Here is a 19,291-nt window from a genome sequence, read left to right as displayed (position 1 = left end):
ATTTAAATGCTTACTCAGAAATTTATTAAAAAACAATTTTTTTAAAGGATTTTAGTATAATGTAAAAGCAGGATTTGAAAAGAGAAACAAAAATAAAAATTGTGATTCATAATTTTAACAAAAATTTGATGTTTCTTTAGCAAAAATAGACAGGTTTATGATGTGATTAATAAATTGAATTATTTTTTCTTTCTATCTTCTTCAAAAGGCATCATAACTGACGGATGTTTTATTTTTTTTTCTCTAATAGTCACTAATTCTTCAATTCATTTATAATCAAAATTATACGTAAAAAAATAATTAATCACCAAATTATTCCCTACAAATAAAACTTTTAAAGAATTAATTCTTTTTGGTAAAAAATAATTAATCAAAAAGAATTAATTCTTTTAGAGCTCTAAATGTTTAGTTTTAAATTACCAATGTAATTTGTTGTGAAAAATCATTTTTTTATGAAAGTATTTTTTCTGGTGTTGTTTTGCTTGTTTCGTGGCCTTATATTTTGAAGTCAACTAGTTTTTAACCTACCCGGTTTACCAACAAATAGGGGTGAAAATAGGTCAGGTCAGTCTATAGGGACCTAGGACCCTACATAAAGTCGGGCTTGAACTGATCTATTTAATCAAAAGGTTAGGTTCACGCTTTTTTTAAAAGCCTATTAAATTAAATAAACCAGTCTTAGGCTTATTAAGAAGCCTTATAAGCCTGATAGGCCGGCCTATATATATATATATATATATATATATATATATATATATATATATATATTATTTTTTGGGTATCAATATATAATATTATTTTTTGGATACAATTAATTTTTTTTTTGAAACGATCAGACTTTGATTACACTCCATAACTTCTATTCCTATAATCAAGGACTTTAATTACAATTTAGGTGAGTCATGTGTCCTTTTATATTTTTCATTATTTTGATTGACTTTTCCTTTTTTTTTTTTAACTTTTCTATTACGTTCCTACTCCATAAAATATTAGATATTTATTGTGAAGAAGACTTTTAAAAAGGCGATCAGGCCACACCAAACTTTTAAAAAGGTTAGGCCGAACTAAAATAAAAGTCTTTGATAGGTTATAGGTCAGACTCAAGCCTCAAAGATTCATCGTAGGCTATGCTCAGGCCTTTTAAAGCCTGGTTTGACCTATTTCCACCCCTACCAACAAAGTATACTTACGTGGAAAAGTCTTATTGAAGTTTGATGAGCTTGAAAGAAAAAAATGGTCTATATTAATGAGTTAAAGTAACAAATTACAAGAGTGACATTTTTCTAGTCAAAATATTAAGTGTATATGGCAGGAGAAAAATGAAATGGTAAGGAGGGAAAGGGTCAAAATTGCTCTTTTTTGCATTTTTTCTTCTTCTGCTTGATGGATTTGAAAGGAAGGTAAATTATTTATAATTTTTTAATTGTACTAGTAAATTTGTTCTGAGGTTTTATTATTTTATTCTCCTCTTAGTTAATGTTTATAAATTATAAGAATATAATAGTATATCTATTTATAATATATATTTGAAACACGAATTTTGAACTTAATATTTAAACATGACTTTAACTTCTTTTTGCCTTACCAGTGTAACTTTTCAAAAATTCTCTATCTCTTAAAAATTGATTTCTTATTTATTCCTCTAAGTAGAAATAAAATTTAATTTTTATTTTCTTCTATTTATACAGAACTGTTTCTAATTTTATGTTTTTGCTGTCAGTGTACATACAAAAAATTGTTTTTAAAACCTCCCGAGCTATAAAACCTTATCGTTTAATTGTTATGAATGGTACTGTTATTTGATTCTAAAATTTAAAAACCTCTCATTTGGATCAACCAAGGGAGAATCTTTTTATTTATTATTTATTTTACTACCCATTTAAATATTAATTGGAAATGACTTAATTATCTATGTCTAATTTGATTGTTTTAAGGACAAAAGAGTCCAACTATTTCTAATTATTGAATATTCAGATTAAATTATAGACAATGTTTTCTGCTAACCTTTTTGGCCATTATAGTTCTTCGATTTTTGAGAAATAAACTGATGAGCCATGGATAGGTAAAAAACTCATTTCATTGATGAACATATATGACCATACAATAGAAGTAACACATTTATTTTTACTAATAAATAAGTGGTTATACTATCAGCAGAATTGAAATGCCGAGCTCAAAGTAACTTGAGCTTTAATTCTAGTAGATCATACTTTGTTTATAAGGAAACAAAATTAAGCAATTTTGATTGGACGTGTGCTTTTTAGCACTTTATCAGAATTGATTTCAGCTTCTCCTTAGAATTACCCAAATTCTCGGCAAAATTTGGCATTTCTGACTCCATCTGGAATTCCTTGTTTGTGTTAGCAAGTTGATCTTCCTCCTTAATGTTTGGAACTCCATCATCTTCTGTTACTTTCTGTTGCTCAGCATTGTCCCAATCCTCACAAACAGTGATTCTGTTCATTGCTTCCCATGTGTGGAGATTTCTATCTGGCCCTGGCTGCCAAACAATCTCACCTTCTCTTGTTTTCAGAATGATTTTGAATTGGAATTTTCCAACAGGTACACCCTGATTGCATAAAATGTTGCAACACTCAATTCTTTTTTTTTTTTCCATCACACAACATTTTCCATATTTTGGAAAGATAATAATAAATTAATGATAATACTCACCATCTCTGCAGTCCACACATGCCCTTCTGACCATGTCATTGGTATGGCATTTTCAGGGTTCCATGAACCAAACATAGGATCATTACCAACTACTAGAAATTCTTCCCCAAAATTACAATTGCGTTGTAACTGAAATTTGACATTTATTGTCTTTGATTCCACTGCACAACACAAATTGACATTTTTAAGAGTTTTTATAGCCATAGAATAAAAATATTCTGTAGAAAGATCCTAAAAGATGTTAGAACTCACTTGGTTGTTCTTGAGATTGAAGCACCAAATTGTCCAAGTCCACCTGCATCATGTTACACAAAACACATTAAAGGCCTAAACCAATATATATATCTATCATTCAAACAATGAAAACAATGTAAGAAGCAAACAAAATAAAATAGAAAAGGACCATTGTTTTGGATGGCACAGCATGAAGTGGGAAAAGGCCCTTGTTGTTTTGAACAAGTTTGGGGAACCCCAAGTTGCAGCCCTTTTTGTCATTCAGCTGGGACAAGGAAAATTTGGGTGTGTTAGAAACATGAATAGCACATTTAGGAACATGAGTTCCTAGCATGTCAACAATGGCCATGGAGCAAGAGGTGTTGAGGGCCATCACTTGATGTTGATGGAGTGAAGTTTGGTCACAGAAAAAACCGTTTATTCCTTTGTAGTAAGCTTTTGTTGGCAAATTAAGCTTAATTGTGTGTTATTGAGAGTGGAAGTGGGGTACATTTTATATTGATGGGGTCATAGGAGTTTATGGTACTAGAACCATGGTAAAAGTAGAACACGGATCAAATTGCACGCGGTCATTTTGCCTTTTTTTTATCCCAAGTGAGAATCTCATCAACTAACTAATTCTTGGTTTGTCTATCTGAGTGGCTACAAACAAGTCTCGGAGTTTTTGTCTTAAAGACTATCTTGTGTAATGCACCAAAAGTCATAAACTAAAAAAAATGGTTTATGTATATACAATTTAAAGAATTTTATATTGTCATCTTTCATGATAAATAAATATCAAAATAATTTGAGAGATTAGTCCTCATTCTCAATAAGAAGCATCAGGTTCACACAAAAAATATTAAGTTATGAAATTAAGACACCAATCCAAGTGTTATATAACTGTTCTCTTTACTATTGTAATTTTCCACAATTTTCGATTCTTCCTCAATTTTTTTCTTATCTCCTATAATATTTTATTTACAAAATTTATTTAGGCATAAAATTCTCTTAATAATTGCCTGTATCATGTATGTTGTAATAATTACGTATCTCCTAAAGCTTTGCTTTGTAGCTTACACGCTTTTTTTATGATTGGAATGTGATTTTTTGCGTCACCAACTTATGTCCAAACAGATAAGCACTAAATTCACATCGCATTTCCGATTTTCTTTAAAACAACTCTTACAATAATAATGTAAAATGTGAAGTAATACCTAACTATACATACACTTTATCTTCTTAAAGGTATACCTAACTACTCAAATCACATATAGGTAACACAGTTTTTGCGTCCATACAACTTACTTGGTACTATGCTTATCCCTCTATCCTTTGTCGGAAAAGGTGTTTCTTATGAGTTTAGTTTAACCTTACAAAACTGGCTTGTAAGGTGAGGATTATTTTTCATTTATATAGTTTATCTCGACACTATCTTTATTCGATGTGAGACTTCAACATGCCCCGTCACCACACCTCCCCTCACGCTCATCATCAAGGCTACCTGCCTAGAGCGTGACAACCATAGGAATCCATTTAGGATAGGCTCTGATACTATGTCAGAACATGAATTTTTCATGAATTTAGCTTAACCCTATAAAACCGACTTGTAAGGTGAGGATTACTCCCCACTTATATAGTTTATCTATAGTTTATCTCGGCACCCTTTTCCATTTTCACCTATTCATTCTATTTTAACTATTTAGTACTAAATAGGAGCTTTTAATTGCATGCAGTTTGTTAACGACCTCAGTCATAGACACCCTTTCACGTGGTGAAGTGGTTGAGCATGACACTCCTATTTGCAACACTCTATTACTTCAGGTTCATTCTCCCTCAACATTGCTTTCTCCTTTGCCGAAAATTCTTCATCTCTATCATCAAATTCTTGCTTAGGGAGCAATAAAGGGTCAATTATTTCCATGACATGGTTTGGTAAAGCCAAGGCTGTAAAATGGTAAATTCCCATGCATGCTGACACCTTCAAATGCTTCATCTGTTGGTCTTTTTCCTGTGAAAATCTCAAGTAATAGTATCCCATAACTGTAACTATCTTCCAGTGCTGAAGGCTGGCCACCCATTCCATATTCTGCATCATTTGTAACTGATCAGTTTTTATTATATATAACTAAGGTTTAAAATTGTGACCGTGTTCGCGGTTTCATTGCAATTCTAAATATTGTGGGAAACTACAAACAAATGTGGCGGATATGACCTAAATGGAAGTCAGTGTAGTCATAGAGAACACAAACCTTGACGTTGTGACCAAAATCGCGGTCGTAAGTTATTTTTTAAAACCTTGAATGTAACTCACAATTGAACATTTATTGTTTGTTTGGATGAGAGGAAACAAAATAGAGTTGAAGAGAAAATAAAAGAAACAAAGGAAGAGTTGACTTATAGGAACAAAAATTCAATATTTTCTTTTCTTTCATCTTTCCTTCATGTCAAATTTTAATTTCCTTCAACCGTTCTTTTTGTTTACTTTCCTTTGAGACAAACAAAAAGGGGTTAAATTTAAGAGAGAGTGAAAGACATACCGAGAAGGATAACCCATTAGCACACTTGACATGGTTGATTGTTGGGGAGAACCGTTTGATTCTTCAAACAGAAATATAGCTAATCCAAAGTCACCAACATGTGCCACCATATTGTTGTCAAGAAGCACCATTACTTGGCTTTATATCACAATGAACAATTGGTGTATGACGAAAGTGGTGGAGATATTCCAGAGCACAAGCAACATCAATTGCTATATTAAGTCTTTGTCTGTTTATGCAGATTATCTACAGGATGCAACCACTCTTCCAAACTTCCATTTGGCATGAACTCAAACACCAATGCCTTGAAGTCGTTACCTTGATGATCTACTGATACACAGAGCAAGCTAACACAAGTGGATATGACAAGCAGACCCAAGAGGAAAATATCAGCACCAAAGTATTTAGCAGATTATTATTGAATAAGCCTGTTATTAGGAATTAGACTAAATGGGCTAGGGAGACATGTTGTCTGCCACCACTCCTATTAGCACTAGTATTTTGTTATGGTTTCTGTTATGAGAATATTTCAGTATCTTTTCGGTTAAGAGTTTGTTAGTGGTCTACTACCTCTATCATCCAAGTTCTATATATAGGATGATTAGTGTAATACAGAGGATATAGAAAATAATACTCAGTTTTTATTCATTTTGTTAAGGGAGGCCCTTCCTGGTCCTCAAATTCCTGGAACCGTAGTTATTAAAATTCTGAGAACATACCATCTACACTTGAGATAGCTGTTATGATCTTGCGAAGGTTGCGGGGCCTTATACTTCTTAGAACTTGGCACTCATCAATGAAGCTCTTCTTTGTTCAAGATTCAATACTTTAACTGCAGCACTTGATCCATCACTTGAAAGGGTTCCTTTGTACACAGAACCAAAACTTCCTGACCCAATAAGGTTATATTGGGAGAATCCACCAGTGCATTTTGCAATTTTCTGAGTATGAAATTTGCAATTCCAAATCCTTTGTAGTAGTTGATCTAGAAGATTTCTTTCTAGCTCTTTTTATCATAAAGATTGCAAGAAAACAAAATAGAAAGAGCACAAAAACAAGTGCACTAGCTAGAGGGATAATCACCTTGGGGTCATGAAATTTTCTGAAGGAAGAGGCTTTTTTGATGGTGCATGCATGTAAATCTAACTCTTGGACACCACCACAGAACTTGATGTTTCCATACATAGAAAAGGAAGTTGCATTCTTGAAGATCCTATTCCTCCCTACTTTTTTTTCCCTTGAAGCCATTGTAAGAAAGATTGAGATGCTTAAGCACTTTGAACTCAGCAAGAAATTCAGGAATCTGCCCAGACAAGTTATTGCATGATAGATCTATATCTTGTAAGCCTATCAAATACTGCATAGTTGAAGGAATGTTTCCCTCAAAAAAAGTTTCCCTGCAAATGTATCCATTCCAAATCAATACAGCTGCCAAGAGAGGATGGAATTATGCCAGACAATTTTTTTTTGAGAGGTCCAACTGAGCAAGATTGACCAACTTGCCCACTTCAACAGGCACAGATCCTATCAAAGCATTATGAGACAAGTCCAAGTAAACTGAAAGAGAAGACAAGGCAAAGACTTGTATTGGTATGGTACCATTGAGCATGTTATGGCTTAAATTTAGCATCAACAATCTTTAGCACTTTCCTAGACTTTCTGGTATGCTTCCCTCAAAGTTGTTCTCTTCCATCTGTAGCCTTATTAACCTTGCATATTTACAATGGATGAAGGGATTGCCCCAGAAAATTTGTTGCCATTCAATTCCAAACCATTTAACATTTGAAGCGTACCTATTGTATGAGGAACAAAACCACTTAGGTTGTTCTCTCCCAATCCTTGAACTGCTAAGTTAGCAAGGTTCTTGATCCCAATTGGGATACTTCCATGTATTCCATTGCTGCCTATAGTAAGTATAATTAATTGAGTTGAAAGATTTGCAATTGTGCTAAGTAGTTATCCTCCAAAACTATTATCAGCAAGGCCAAAAACTTCAAGAGCAGAACAATTAACCAGGGAAGCAAGAAAATTCAGATCACCAGTTTTCCTAGTTCCGAGTCTATTGTCATCAAAATTCAGTCTTATTAAATGGGATAATCTTCCTATATTCTTAGGAGGCATACACACTAGTGAGGCCATTTTCAGCAAAGTCAAGAATTTCTAGCCTTGAAGCATTTGACAACGATTCCAGAATTGTTACAGTGAAGCTGTTGACTCCACCAGCCCATGTTTCACGATTCGGAAGAGTGTAACCAAAATCAGCTGGTTGTTACCATGCAGGTGATTTTGAGAAACAGTGAAAAAGAACAAGGAAGAAATATTAAAAACAGTACCAGGAATTGTTCCAGACAAGTTGTTTCCATTTAGTGCAAGAAGTGTCAATCTTGATAATTTCCCTACCTCAATCGGTATGCATTCATGCAAGTTGTTCACAGCTAGGTTAAGTAAAGATAAAGATGAAGAGTTTTCAATCCATGCATGGAATTGTTCCTGTGAAGTTGTTATGACCAGCAAATAATATACTTAGTTCAGTGCAATGACTTAGATTGCTTGGAATACTACCACCAAAAGAATTATAACTTATGTTTATATGTTGCAAGAATTGTAGAAGTCCAACTTCTTGAGACTACTATTTCTGAGATTGAGTATAGATGGAGAAAGAGTGCCAGATAGTGTCATGTCTTGTCTGAAAGGATCAAATACATGACTCTTCCATTGGAGTTGTTGTAGATAATTCATAACCAATTACAGTGATGGATGAAATCATTCCACAAACTCATGATGTGGAATGGATCATGTGACAACCTCTATCCCTCACATATGTGTACTAATAATAAAAGGAATAAGAAATCAGAATTAATTAAAAACTTTTAAAACACATTTAAATACAAGCCTTTCAAAAGGGTAAAAGGCTCAAATTCATTTTTCTAACATCATAATAAAATTTTTCCAAATAAATAATAAATCATCTCGACTCAAAATAAGGTCGTCCAAGACTTCATGCAATTAATATAGAAACATATACCCCAATGTCACATCCTATCATAGCATTGTATTCTTGTGTCCTCTAGCATGAGGTTCTTCATAGTCATTCACCTAACCATCTGCTCTCACGAACACAAGGTTCGAGATCATCATAGGATCCAAACACAAATAGCACACGAGGAGTGAGTTATCACATTCCTAGTTCATAGAGAGAAACAAGACAACATGTATATATATATATATATATATATATATATATATATATATATATATATATATATCAGATAAACGAAATATAACTTACTTAAACATAGCTCACGTCATTCCATCACTTTGTCGAGTAACATCACATTATAACACAACACGTCTCATTCATTTTCACATCATTCATGTACTCAAGGATCAAAACACAATATCACTAAATTAATCAATATCGATCAATACACAAACGTTATACAATAGATACACTAAGACTCAATTCTATATGCAATTTGATACCATATCAGTGAAAAACCTCATCGGGTGCCTAGGAGTATATGACAAGACAAACCACACACTAGTAAGTCAGGTCACTCTCACTAGGTAAAATCATAGAGAGACCAATCGGGGTCACACTATTTTGCGAGAATGCTCCAACCATGTGGGATCAGCATAAGCTTAAAGGAGCACTCAAACTGAGTGTATTTACCCCCAAGGTCTACACTCCGAAGAATCCGTCAGGGCATCCCCTCCTGATTCAGGTCCAACCCATAAAATATTTTAGCACGCAGACTATATCTATGAATTGTATAAAACACACGACTCCTCAATTGTTCTCAAAATAATTATATCTCGTCGCACTTGTGATTAAACTCGTCGGGTCCCTTCAGTGATTCCCATCACAATAATCGTCGTGCATTAACTCATCGCCCTTAAAAAGTCTTGTAGTCATGTGATTGTACTATAATTCATAGCTCACAACTCAATGCACACAATAACTCAATGCACATATATATTACAAGTCAGTACATACTCAATTTATCACATACACTTGGTCTCAATCATAATGGTATAATCCCAATTAAATATGTTATCACACCTCATGAATCATATACACTTTACCTATGAACTATGCAATACACACGACTTCTCAATTATTCTCAAAATAATTTTATCTCATCGCGCTTATGATTAAACTCGTCGGGTCCCCACAGTGGATCCCATCACAATACTCATTGCGCAAAAATTTTTCGCCCTTAAAGGGTCTTACAATTATGTGATTCCACAGTTCATAGTTCACAATTAAATACACACATTTCAATACACGTGTCATTCATCACAAGTTCAATTTGTCACTTACTCACAATTTGAATCACCATTTCATAATCTCACTATAACAATTTATACAAAATGTTTCTCACAACATGGTGTAAAACCCCTTAAACAATTCCGCACAATCATATTAAAATCAATGAATCAAAATCATAAATAAAAAATACGAAAACACCAAGAGCACTCAAATTTATCTACCAATTCACATCAGAACATCAATTGATTCGTCAAACACAACAATATTGTATTTATAATCATAAAGGAAAATTATAATTCAATAAACATCTTAAAATAAACACCAATTTACTCTTCTAAGGATCCTTACACATGTTTACTCTAAGCAGACTCACGTGTGTATTCTGACAGCGATAGCGACATCTCTAGCAATTTTCTAAGATTCCTCGAGTTTTTCCTCTTATTTGCTCTGATAGGATTTCCAAGCGTTAGAGAGAAAGAGAATAGATTAAAGCCTTCATTTTGTATTGTCTTTGTGCGATTCACTTTTCTCTCTCCATGAATATTGTTTCGTAAATCCCAATTGTAACATTCCAATTTTCGTAAGCTAGATTAAAAAGGATTGTTATTTATAAATAAATAGAGTTTAAAAAAATGATGAGATTTTATAAATAAATAAATAAGGAGATATAATTATTAATTAAAATAATGATTTGAGAGAAAATAAAAAGAGTATTTTATTTAATTGTTTGATAGAGAATAAAATAAAGTTTGTTTTTATAAAATAATAAATAAATAAATAGAGTAAACAATAGGTCGTAAATGCCCCTAGCTATAAATAACAACATGCTAGGTCAATTTTTAGACTGACTCTCCTCTGCCTCACAATGTTGTTTCTTCTCTCTTCTCCCAAAACCCTCTCTTTTTTCCGCAGGCCACCTAACCTGTTTCAGAAAAACAACGATCTCGGACTCGTTCACCGTTGGATCGTCGTGAAATTTGAGCACCACGTTTGCAACCAAATTACGAGAATTTTCACCGTTGGGAATTTCGATATTATGTCTGAGATAAGAGAAATACCCCTCGCATTGTAGCATTTTTCTTTCCCGCAGAAACCCAGAGTTGTCTCGGTAAAACTATGATCCCGGTTTCGTTAACCGTTGGATTTTTATAAAATTTGGATATGTTATTCGAAATTCAATTTCACACGCGTTTACCGTTGGGATTTGCGAGATAATATTTGTGGAGGGAGAAAAATAAATCGCATGGTAACAGTACAAGTGGAGGCTTCAATTCCTTCTCTGTCTCTTTGACGTTTAGGAATTCAATCGGAGCAGCTAGAGGAAAAAAATTGGAGGAATCTCACAGAACCGCTACAGATGATGCTATCGCTGGCTGAAGACACGTGAGTCCGCTTAGAGATAAGGGATGAGTTATTCACAATTGGGAATTAGTGATGACATGTGTAGGGATCCTTAGAGATATCAATTGGAATGAGTTTTGGGGTGTTTTTGCAATTTTTCATTTTATCCTTATAATTATTACAGTGAATTATATATGTTTGACAGACCAATTGTTGTGGAATTGATATGCTATTGTGTTGAGCGTGAACCCTATAAATCGAGTACTTTTTCTAATTAATATGAATTGATGAAATAAAGGAGAAATTTAGAGAGAGATATTGATTTTGTATTTTCTCTCTTTTTTTTGTTGTTTATGTTTTTATATATAATTTAAAAAGTTAATATCATAATTGAAATTGACCAAAGTGTTCATATAATTATTTAGAATTTGTGCATTGAAAGCTTACTTTGTAATTTGTGATTCAATATGATGTATGCTAGCTTATATATATATAAAGGTTGTTATTTATATTAATAATTTATGTAAATAATATTGTAGAGTGTTATAGTATGATTCCAAAAATTATTAAGTGTTGGAGTTTGAGAATATTATGGTTAAATTTGATGAACATGTGTATGTTGTACCTTATGAATATCATTAGGAATGTTATGAGACGGTTGATGTGATGCTATGAGATGTTAAAGTGTGGACATGATATTCGATTGTAAATAAGTGAATGTGTTTAACACTTGATGTTACATTAATTATATCGTGAGCTATGAATTATACAATAATCCGACCAGTGTTTATGCGCAGTGTTAAAGAGAAAGTGTAGGTTCCTAGTTAGGAACCCGTGTTAAATTGTAGCACAATTGTGTTAAACATGTTTGAAACATGAGTGTGAGGTCGTGGTATTGTATAGTTCATGAGCAGTGCTTATAAATGAAATATGTGATGAATTGTGGAATAATATGTTGCCTTGAGATTATAATATTGTTATTGAGATTGAGTAAAAGTATAAAGTAGAACATGTGTTGAATTGTGAGATACGTGAAAACATGTGATGGTGGATTGTGACATTATGAGATGTGAAATTGTGAATGAGTTTTGGTTGTGAATAAATGTGTGATTAATTCTTGATGTGACATTATTTGTGTTGTAAGCTGTGAATTGTACAATAACCCGGCCAGTGTTATCTTGAGAAAAGTGTAAATGCGCAGTGTTAAAGAGAAAGTGTAGGTTTCCTATTTAGGAACCAGTGTTAAAGAGAAAGTGTAGGTTCCTATTTAGGAACCAGTGTTAAATTGTAGCGCAATATGTTGTACGTGTTTAAGACACGAGTGTGAGGTCGTGAGTATTGTATAATTCACTAGCAGTGTCTGTGTGCTAAAATGATTTTAGGGGTTGGACCTGAATCAGGAGGGAGAGGCCCTGACGGACTCTTCGGAGTGTAGGCCTTGGGGGTCATCGGGTTTGAGTGCTCCTTTAAGCCTATGCTGATCCCATATGGTTGGAGCATTCTCGCAAAACATCGTGACCCTGACTGGTCTCCCTATGATTTTACTTAGTGAGAGTGACCTGACAAACCCATTGTGTGGTGTGTCTTGTTATGTACTCCTAAGCGCCCCAGGGTGGTTTTTCACTGACATGGTACCACATTGCATGTAGGCTTAAGTCTTAGCATAATTGTCTCATGCGCTTGCTAATTGTTTATTATGAAATTGAGGTGTTATTATGTCTTGATCAGAGCGTGTGATTCTTGTGTAATGTGATTGATGATTGAAAAGTGTGATTGATGGATGAAAAGTGAACTTTGAATGACAAAGTGGTGGAATTACGTGAATTACATGTAAGTAAGTTTTATTTGGTTTATACGATATGTATATCTAGTTGTCTTGTTTCTCTATTAGTTAGGAATGTGATAACTCACTCCCAGTTTGCTGTTTGTGTTTGGATCCTGTGATGATCTTGAACTTTGTGTTCGGGGGAGCAGATGACTAGGTGAATTACTTTAAGGAATATTGTGCTGAAGGATGTCGGGACACAACGCTCTGATAAGATGTGACATTGGGATATAAGTTTTTATGTTAATTTTATGATGTTAGTCTATTTTATTTCACCTCACTGATTTAACAAAATATTTTTGTAAATTTGACGGTCTTATTTTGAGCCGAATATATTTTTGATGAGTTTATTTGGTAATTGAAATGAATGTGAACCTTTTACCCATTTGATTTTTGTTTACCAATATATTTTATTTATTTATATATATGTCGGGGTAGAGGGTGTCACATTTAGTGGTATCAGAGCAGGTCGAACCTTTCGGCCAGTGTGTTATGTGCTTATCATATTCTGGTGTGCACTCTGTGTGGTTACTTATGACTAGTTTTGTTGAACATGCTTGAATTATTATTTTTATTTTCTCCTACATGATTAAATGAGACTTAATAATAATGTTTGTATGTGTCTTGCATCCTTAATGTTTGTTATACCATAAATCCACTGTTGAGTCATGAGTTATGAGACTGGTCATCTCTATAATTTGCGAAGTGCGGTTGGACATTATGGCAAGCCATTGGGTGATTCAAGTAGTCTGGATATTGATTGATAATGTGTTAATGAACCTTTATCATCCTGTGTGTATGTTGTTAGTTAGTTTGTTTCTCCCTTGATGTGTGGATTAGTGTTGCAAGAACCTTTTGGACCATATACATATCTTGGATGAGTGTGTCTTTCTTGATGTGTAAACGCATGACTACTTAACTCTCTTTATTTTGTGTGTAATCGTGAATGTAGTTATTGAAGCTTGTGATTCTTTAATACATCCTTATTAATTGTTTAATTCTTACTCTTAAATGTACGTGTTATACTTGTTATAGGAACCTTATAATTCTAAGTATATATAGTTGTAGTATGGTGTTTTGCCTTAATTTCATAGATAATATGATTGTTTGTGATTTTTTGTTCTTAGTGATGCTAATATTCTATAGTTGGAAGACTCATTTCAAGTTATATTTCATAAGGAATACTCTTTTGATCGTACCTTCTAATTCTAGTGCAATCTATTCTTTGTGTTGCATGCTTAAGTCAAGTAATTTGATTACACTTGAAAGCTTGAGTTTAATTCATTCGTTGTGTTATGAGCCTACATCAAACAATTGGATTACTGATGTTTCTGTCACAATCAAGCGATTGTTAACGGCTTCATATGGGTGTACGTTGTGGTCATGTTTTCGTTTCTAGAATTCTTTGAGATATTGTTGTTGATTCTGAATAAGTGATCATTTTTTTTATTCAAAATTATTGTCTCCTAATCAATCGAGTGTTCATCTTGTCATTAGTTGCTCATCTTCCAATCATGTCTTGTTAAACTGCTCGATTTGTTGTCATGTGCTACTTCTGTTACGAATAGAGAGAGACTTCGCCCTTGTTAATCACGTTAAGGTGTTTTGAGGGGAAACACTTGAGTATGCATTTTCCTTGTTACCTATATACGAAAGTCAAACTTAGTAAGTCATGTACTTGTGTTCCTTGAAGATATGCTTAGTTACCACCTAAGTGCAAGATTGAGAATCTTATAAGTGTAGTACCCATAGAAACTTGTAACCGTAGTTCGTGAGAAATATCTAGTATAGAGTTGTTCGAGAACATAATGTAATTGGAAAAGTTGTGAAGAATAATTAAGAGGTTTAATGTGAAACCTTAAGAAAAGTGTAAGGTAGTTAGTAAGACATTAATTGTTACGCATGAAAAGGTTTGAGAGTGAGTGTTCTTGTGTAAGGTAGGTGACCTAAAGGATTATGGATGATAGTTACATGATTAGCAAGATAAATCTTAGTTCTTTTTACCTTAATCTGGAAAAGTTTGTGGATGCTTCAAGGAATACCTTAGTACCTATTGTGGCCTCTATGTGTACCTGGTCATGACCACTATGTGTTCGTGGAATGCGTGAGAGGATCTCCTACCCTGAATGTTATGGTTTCAATAATTAGTGTTTAGTATGTTTCCAGTTAAGTTGAATTATGGGGTATACCTTAAGGTTGTTATAGACCCTTGGGAATCATGTTCGTACTAAGAATTTCGTATGCATTTTAGTTAGATGAATATGACCCTTAGAGTATGCTACATCTAGGTGAAAGATAACTACAAATCCTTCTTGGGCAGAAGTTGTTTTGAGATGAGAGGAAACCTAAGATTAAGATGAAATGCTCTTAACTAGTAGTCGAACAAAAAGGTTATTTTAGGATCCATTGGATCAACCCTAACCCTTGTTAAAGATGACTCGAGTGAGTTTAAGTTTTCTAGTGAAATTTATATAAGGAGTAAAACTTAAGTTTGAACAATTTTATAGAAGTGAGAAGTGATTTGTTTTGCTTATTCAGTTGGTATTATAGTTGAACCGTTACGATTTCTTGAAGCAAGACTTATGAGTCAAGTATACGAAAGTGAGAAAGATCATGTTGAAGGAAGAGGCTTAGACTCGAGGGTAGGCAAATCATGTATTCTCGATAGTCATTGTGAATTAGGATTGGTAGAGCATGAGAGACTCGAAACTCATTATTTTTCTTGAACCGTCCGATGTTCGAAAAAGAGTCGACCATGTAATCAGTTCTGTCTCCTTGTGTTTGTTTGTTTGTTTCAAATTGTCATTAGCGTCTCCTATAGTATTATTATACTCCAAATAGTATATCATTCACATTCTATTATCATTGAGATGTTACTCTTGAGACACAACTTAACTCATGAAAAACTATCATTGAGGGAACGAGAATCACCAGATTTATCTTCAGGTATAGAAGACTCTTATGATCGAAGTCACAGATAAGTGTTTCAACAGAGCACACAACTTGATATTGAGAACTATATGTGTAATATCTTTTTCTTGATCTTTCGGCAAGTTTCGGGGACGAAACTTCTTTTAAGAGGGATGAAATTGTAACATCCCAATTTTCGTAAACTAGATTAAAAAGGATTGTTATTTATAAATAAATAGAGTTTAAAAAAAATGATGAGATTTTATAAATAAATAAATAAGGAGATATAATTATTAATTAAAATAATGATTTGAGAGAAAATAAAAAGAGTATTTTATTTAATTGTTTGATAGAGAATAAAATAAAGTTTATTTTTATAAAATAATAAATAAATAAATAGAGTAAACAATAGGTCGTAAATGCCCCTAGCTATAAATAACAACATGCTAGGTCAATTTTCAGATTGACTCTCCTCTGCCTCACAATGTTGTTTCTTCTCTCTTCTCCCAAAACCCTCTCTTTTTTCCGCAGGCCACCTAACCTGTATCAGAAAAACGACGATCTTGGACTCGTTCACCGTTGGATCGTCGTAAAATTTGAGCACCAAGTTCGCAACCAAATTACTAGCATTCTCACCGTTGGGAATTTCGATATTATATCTGAGATAAGAGAAATACCCCTCGCATTGTAGCATTTTTCTTTCCCGCAGAAACCCAGAGCTGTTTCGGTAAAACTACGATCCCGGTTTCGTTAACCGTTGGATTTTTATGAAATTTGGATATGTTGTTCGATATTCAATTTCTCACGCTTTAACCGTTGGGATTTGCGAGATAATATTTGTGGAGGGAGAAAAATAAATCGCATGGTGACAGTACAAGTGGAGGCTTCAATTCCTTCTCTGTCTCTTTGACGTTTAGGAATTCAATCGGAGCAGCTAGAGGAAAAAAATTGGAGGAATCTCAGAGAACTGCTAGAGATGATGCTATCGCTGGCTGAAGACACGTGAGTCCACTTAGAGGTAAGGGATGAATTATTCACAATTGGGAATTAGTGAGAACATGTGTAGGGATCCTTAGAGATATCAATTGGAATGAGTTTTGGGGTGTTTTTGCAATTTTCATTTTATCCTTATAATTATTACAGTGAATTATATATGTTTGACAGGCCAATTGTTGTGGAATTGATATGATATTGTGTTGAGCGTGAACCCTATAAATCGAGTACTTTTTCTAATTAATATGAATTGATGAAATAAAGGAGAAATTTAGAGAGAGATATTGATTTTGTATTTTCTCTTTTTCTTGTTGTTTAGGTTTTTATATATAATTTAAAAAGTTAATATCATAATTGAAATTGACCAAAGTGTTCATATAATTATTTAGAATTTGTGTATTGAAAGCTTACTTTGTAATTTGTGATTCAATATGATGTATGCTAGCTTATATATATATAAAGGTTGTTATTTATATTAATAATTTATGTAAATAATATTGTAGAGTGTTATAGTATGATTCCAAAAATTATTAAGTGTTGGAGTTTGAGAATATTATGGTTAAATTTGATGAACATGTGTATGTTGTACCTTATGAATATCATTAGGAATGTTATGAGATGGTTGATGTGATATTATGAGATGTTAAAGTGTGGACATGATATTCGATTGTAAATAAGTGAATGTGTTTAACACTTGATGTTACATTAATTATATCGTGAGCTATGAATTATACAATAACTCGACCAGTGTTTATGCGCAGTGTTAAAGAGAAAGTGTAGGTTCCTAGTTAGGAACCAGTGTTAAATTGTAGCGCAATTGTGTTAAACATGTTTGAAACACGAGTGTGAGGTCGTGGTATTGTATAGTTCATGAGCAGTGCTTATAAATGAAATATGTGATGAATTGTGGAATAATATGTTGCCTTGAGATTATAATATTGTTATTGAGATTGAGTAAAAGTGTAAAGTAGAACAGGTGTTGAATTGTGAGATACGTGAAAACATGTGATGGTGGATTGTGACATTATGAGATATGAAATTGTGAATGAGTTTTGGTTGTGAATAAATGTGTGATTAATTCTTGATGTGACATTATTTGTGTTGTAAGCTGTGAATTGTACAATAACCCGGCCAGTGTTATCTTGAGAAAAGTGTAAATGCGCAGTGTTAAAGAGAAAGTGTAGGTTTCCTATTTAGGAACCAGTGTTAAAGAGAAAGTGTAGGTTCCTATTTAGGAACCAGTGTTAAATTGTAGCGCAATATGTTGTACGTGTTTAAGACACGAGTGTGAGGTCGTGGGTATTGTATAATTCACTAGCAGTGTTTGTGTGCTAAAATGATTTTAGGGGTTGGACCTGAATCAGGAGGGAGAGGCCCTGACGGACTCTTCGGAGTGTAGGCCTTGGGGGTCATCGGGTTTGAGTGCTCCTTTAAGCCTATGCTGATCCCATATGGTTGGAGCATTCTCGCAAAACATCGTGACCCTGACTGGTCTCCCTATGATTTTACTTAGTGAGAGTGACCTGGCAAACCCATTGTGTGGTGTGTCTTGTTATGTACTCCTAAGCGCCCCAGGGTGATTTTTCACTGACATGGTACCACATTGCATGTAGGCTTGAGTCTTAGCATAATTGCCTCATGCGCTTGCTAATTGTTTATTATGAAATTGAGGTGTTATTATGTCTTGATCAGAGCGTGTGATTCTTGTGTAATGTGATTGATGATTGAAAAGTGTGATTGATGGATGAAAAGTGAACTTTGAATGACAAAGTGGTGGAATTACGTGAATTACATGTAAGTAAGTTTTATTTGGTTTATACAATATGTATATCTAGTTGTCTTGTTTCTCTATTAGTTAGGAATGTGATAACTCACTCCCAGTTTGCTGTTTGTGTTTGGATCCTGTGATGATCTTGAACTTTGTGTTCGGGGGAGCAGATGACTAGGTGAATTGCTTTAAGGAATATTGTGCTGAAGGATGTCGGGACACAACGCTCTGATAAGATGTGACATTGGAATATAAGTTTTTATGTTAATTTTATGATGTTAGTCTATTTTATTTCACCTCACTGATTTAACAAAATATTTTTGTAAATTTGACAGTCTTATTTTGAGCCGAATATATTTTTAATGAGTTTATTTGGTAATTGAAATGAATGTGAACCTTTTACCCATTTGATTTTTGTTTACCAATATATTTTATTTATTTATATATATGTCGTGGTAGAGGGTGTCACATTTAGTGGTATCAGAGCAGGTCGAACCTTTCGGCCAGTGTGTTATGTGCTATTCATATTCTGGTGTGCACTCTGTGTGGTTACTTATGACTAGTTTTGTTGAACATGCTTGAATTATTATTTTTATTTTCTCCTACATGATTAAATGAGACTTAATAATAATGTTTGTATGTGTCTTGCATCCTTAATGTTTGCTATACCATAAATCCACTGTTGAGTCATGAGTTATGAGACTGGCCATTTCTATAATTTGCGAAGTGCGGTTGGACATTATGGCAAGCCATTG

General features: G+C 33.6%; 1 protein-coding gene and 1 pseudogene across 1 annotated transcript; both read right to left on the bottom strand.

Moving 5' to 3' along the window:
- Positions 1-2,061: 2,061 nt before the first annotated feature.
- On the bottom strand, positions 2,062-3,356 carry LOC114417805. The gene is made up of 4 exons (XM_028382852.1): positions 3,077-3,356; positions 2,926-2,968; positions 2,674-2,834; positions 2,062-2,569 (listed from the first exon to the last, which is right to left on the bottom strand). The coding sequence occupies exons 1-4, from the start codon at positions 3,278-3,280 to the stop codon at positions 2,261-2,263; spliced, it is 717 nt and encodes a 238-aa protein (XP_028238653.1). The 5' UTR covers positions 3,281-3,356; the 3' UTR covers positions 2,062-2,260.
- Positions 3,357-4,521: 1,165 nt separating this feature from the next.
- LOC114420459 lies at positions 4,522-8,930 on the bottom strand (annotated as a pseudogene).
- Positions 8,931-19,291: the final 10,361 nt, after the last annotated feature.

This window comes from Glycine soja, chromosome 7 (assembly GCF_004193775.1).
Source record: "Glycine soja cultivar W05 chromosome 7, ASM419377v2, whole genome shotgun sequence".
In the NCBI taxonomy this organism is placed as follows: Eukaryota; Viridiplantae; Streptophyta; class Magnoliopsida; order Fabales; family Fabaceae; genus Glycine; species Glycine soja.
This window is presented reverse-complemented; position numbering and strand designations above follow the sequence as displayed.

Coding starts and splice junctions, on each gene's coding strand:
- LOC114417805 (XM_028382852.1), bottom strand. CDS start 3,280: ATGGCCCTCAACACCTCTTGCTCCATGGCCATTGTTGACATGCTAGGA. Junction 2,835..2,925: donor TCAATCTCAAGAACAACCAA/GTGAGTTCTAAC, acceptor TGTGTTGTGCAG/TGGAATCAAAGACAATAAAT. Junction 2,570..2,673: donor ATGTGTGGACTGCAGAGATG/GTGAGTATTATC, acceptor TTATGCAATCAG/GGTGTACCTGTTGGAAAATT.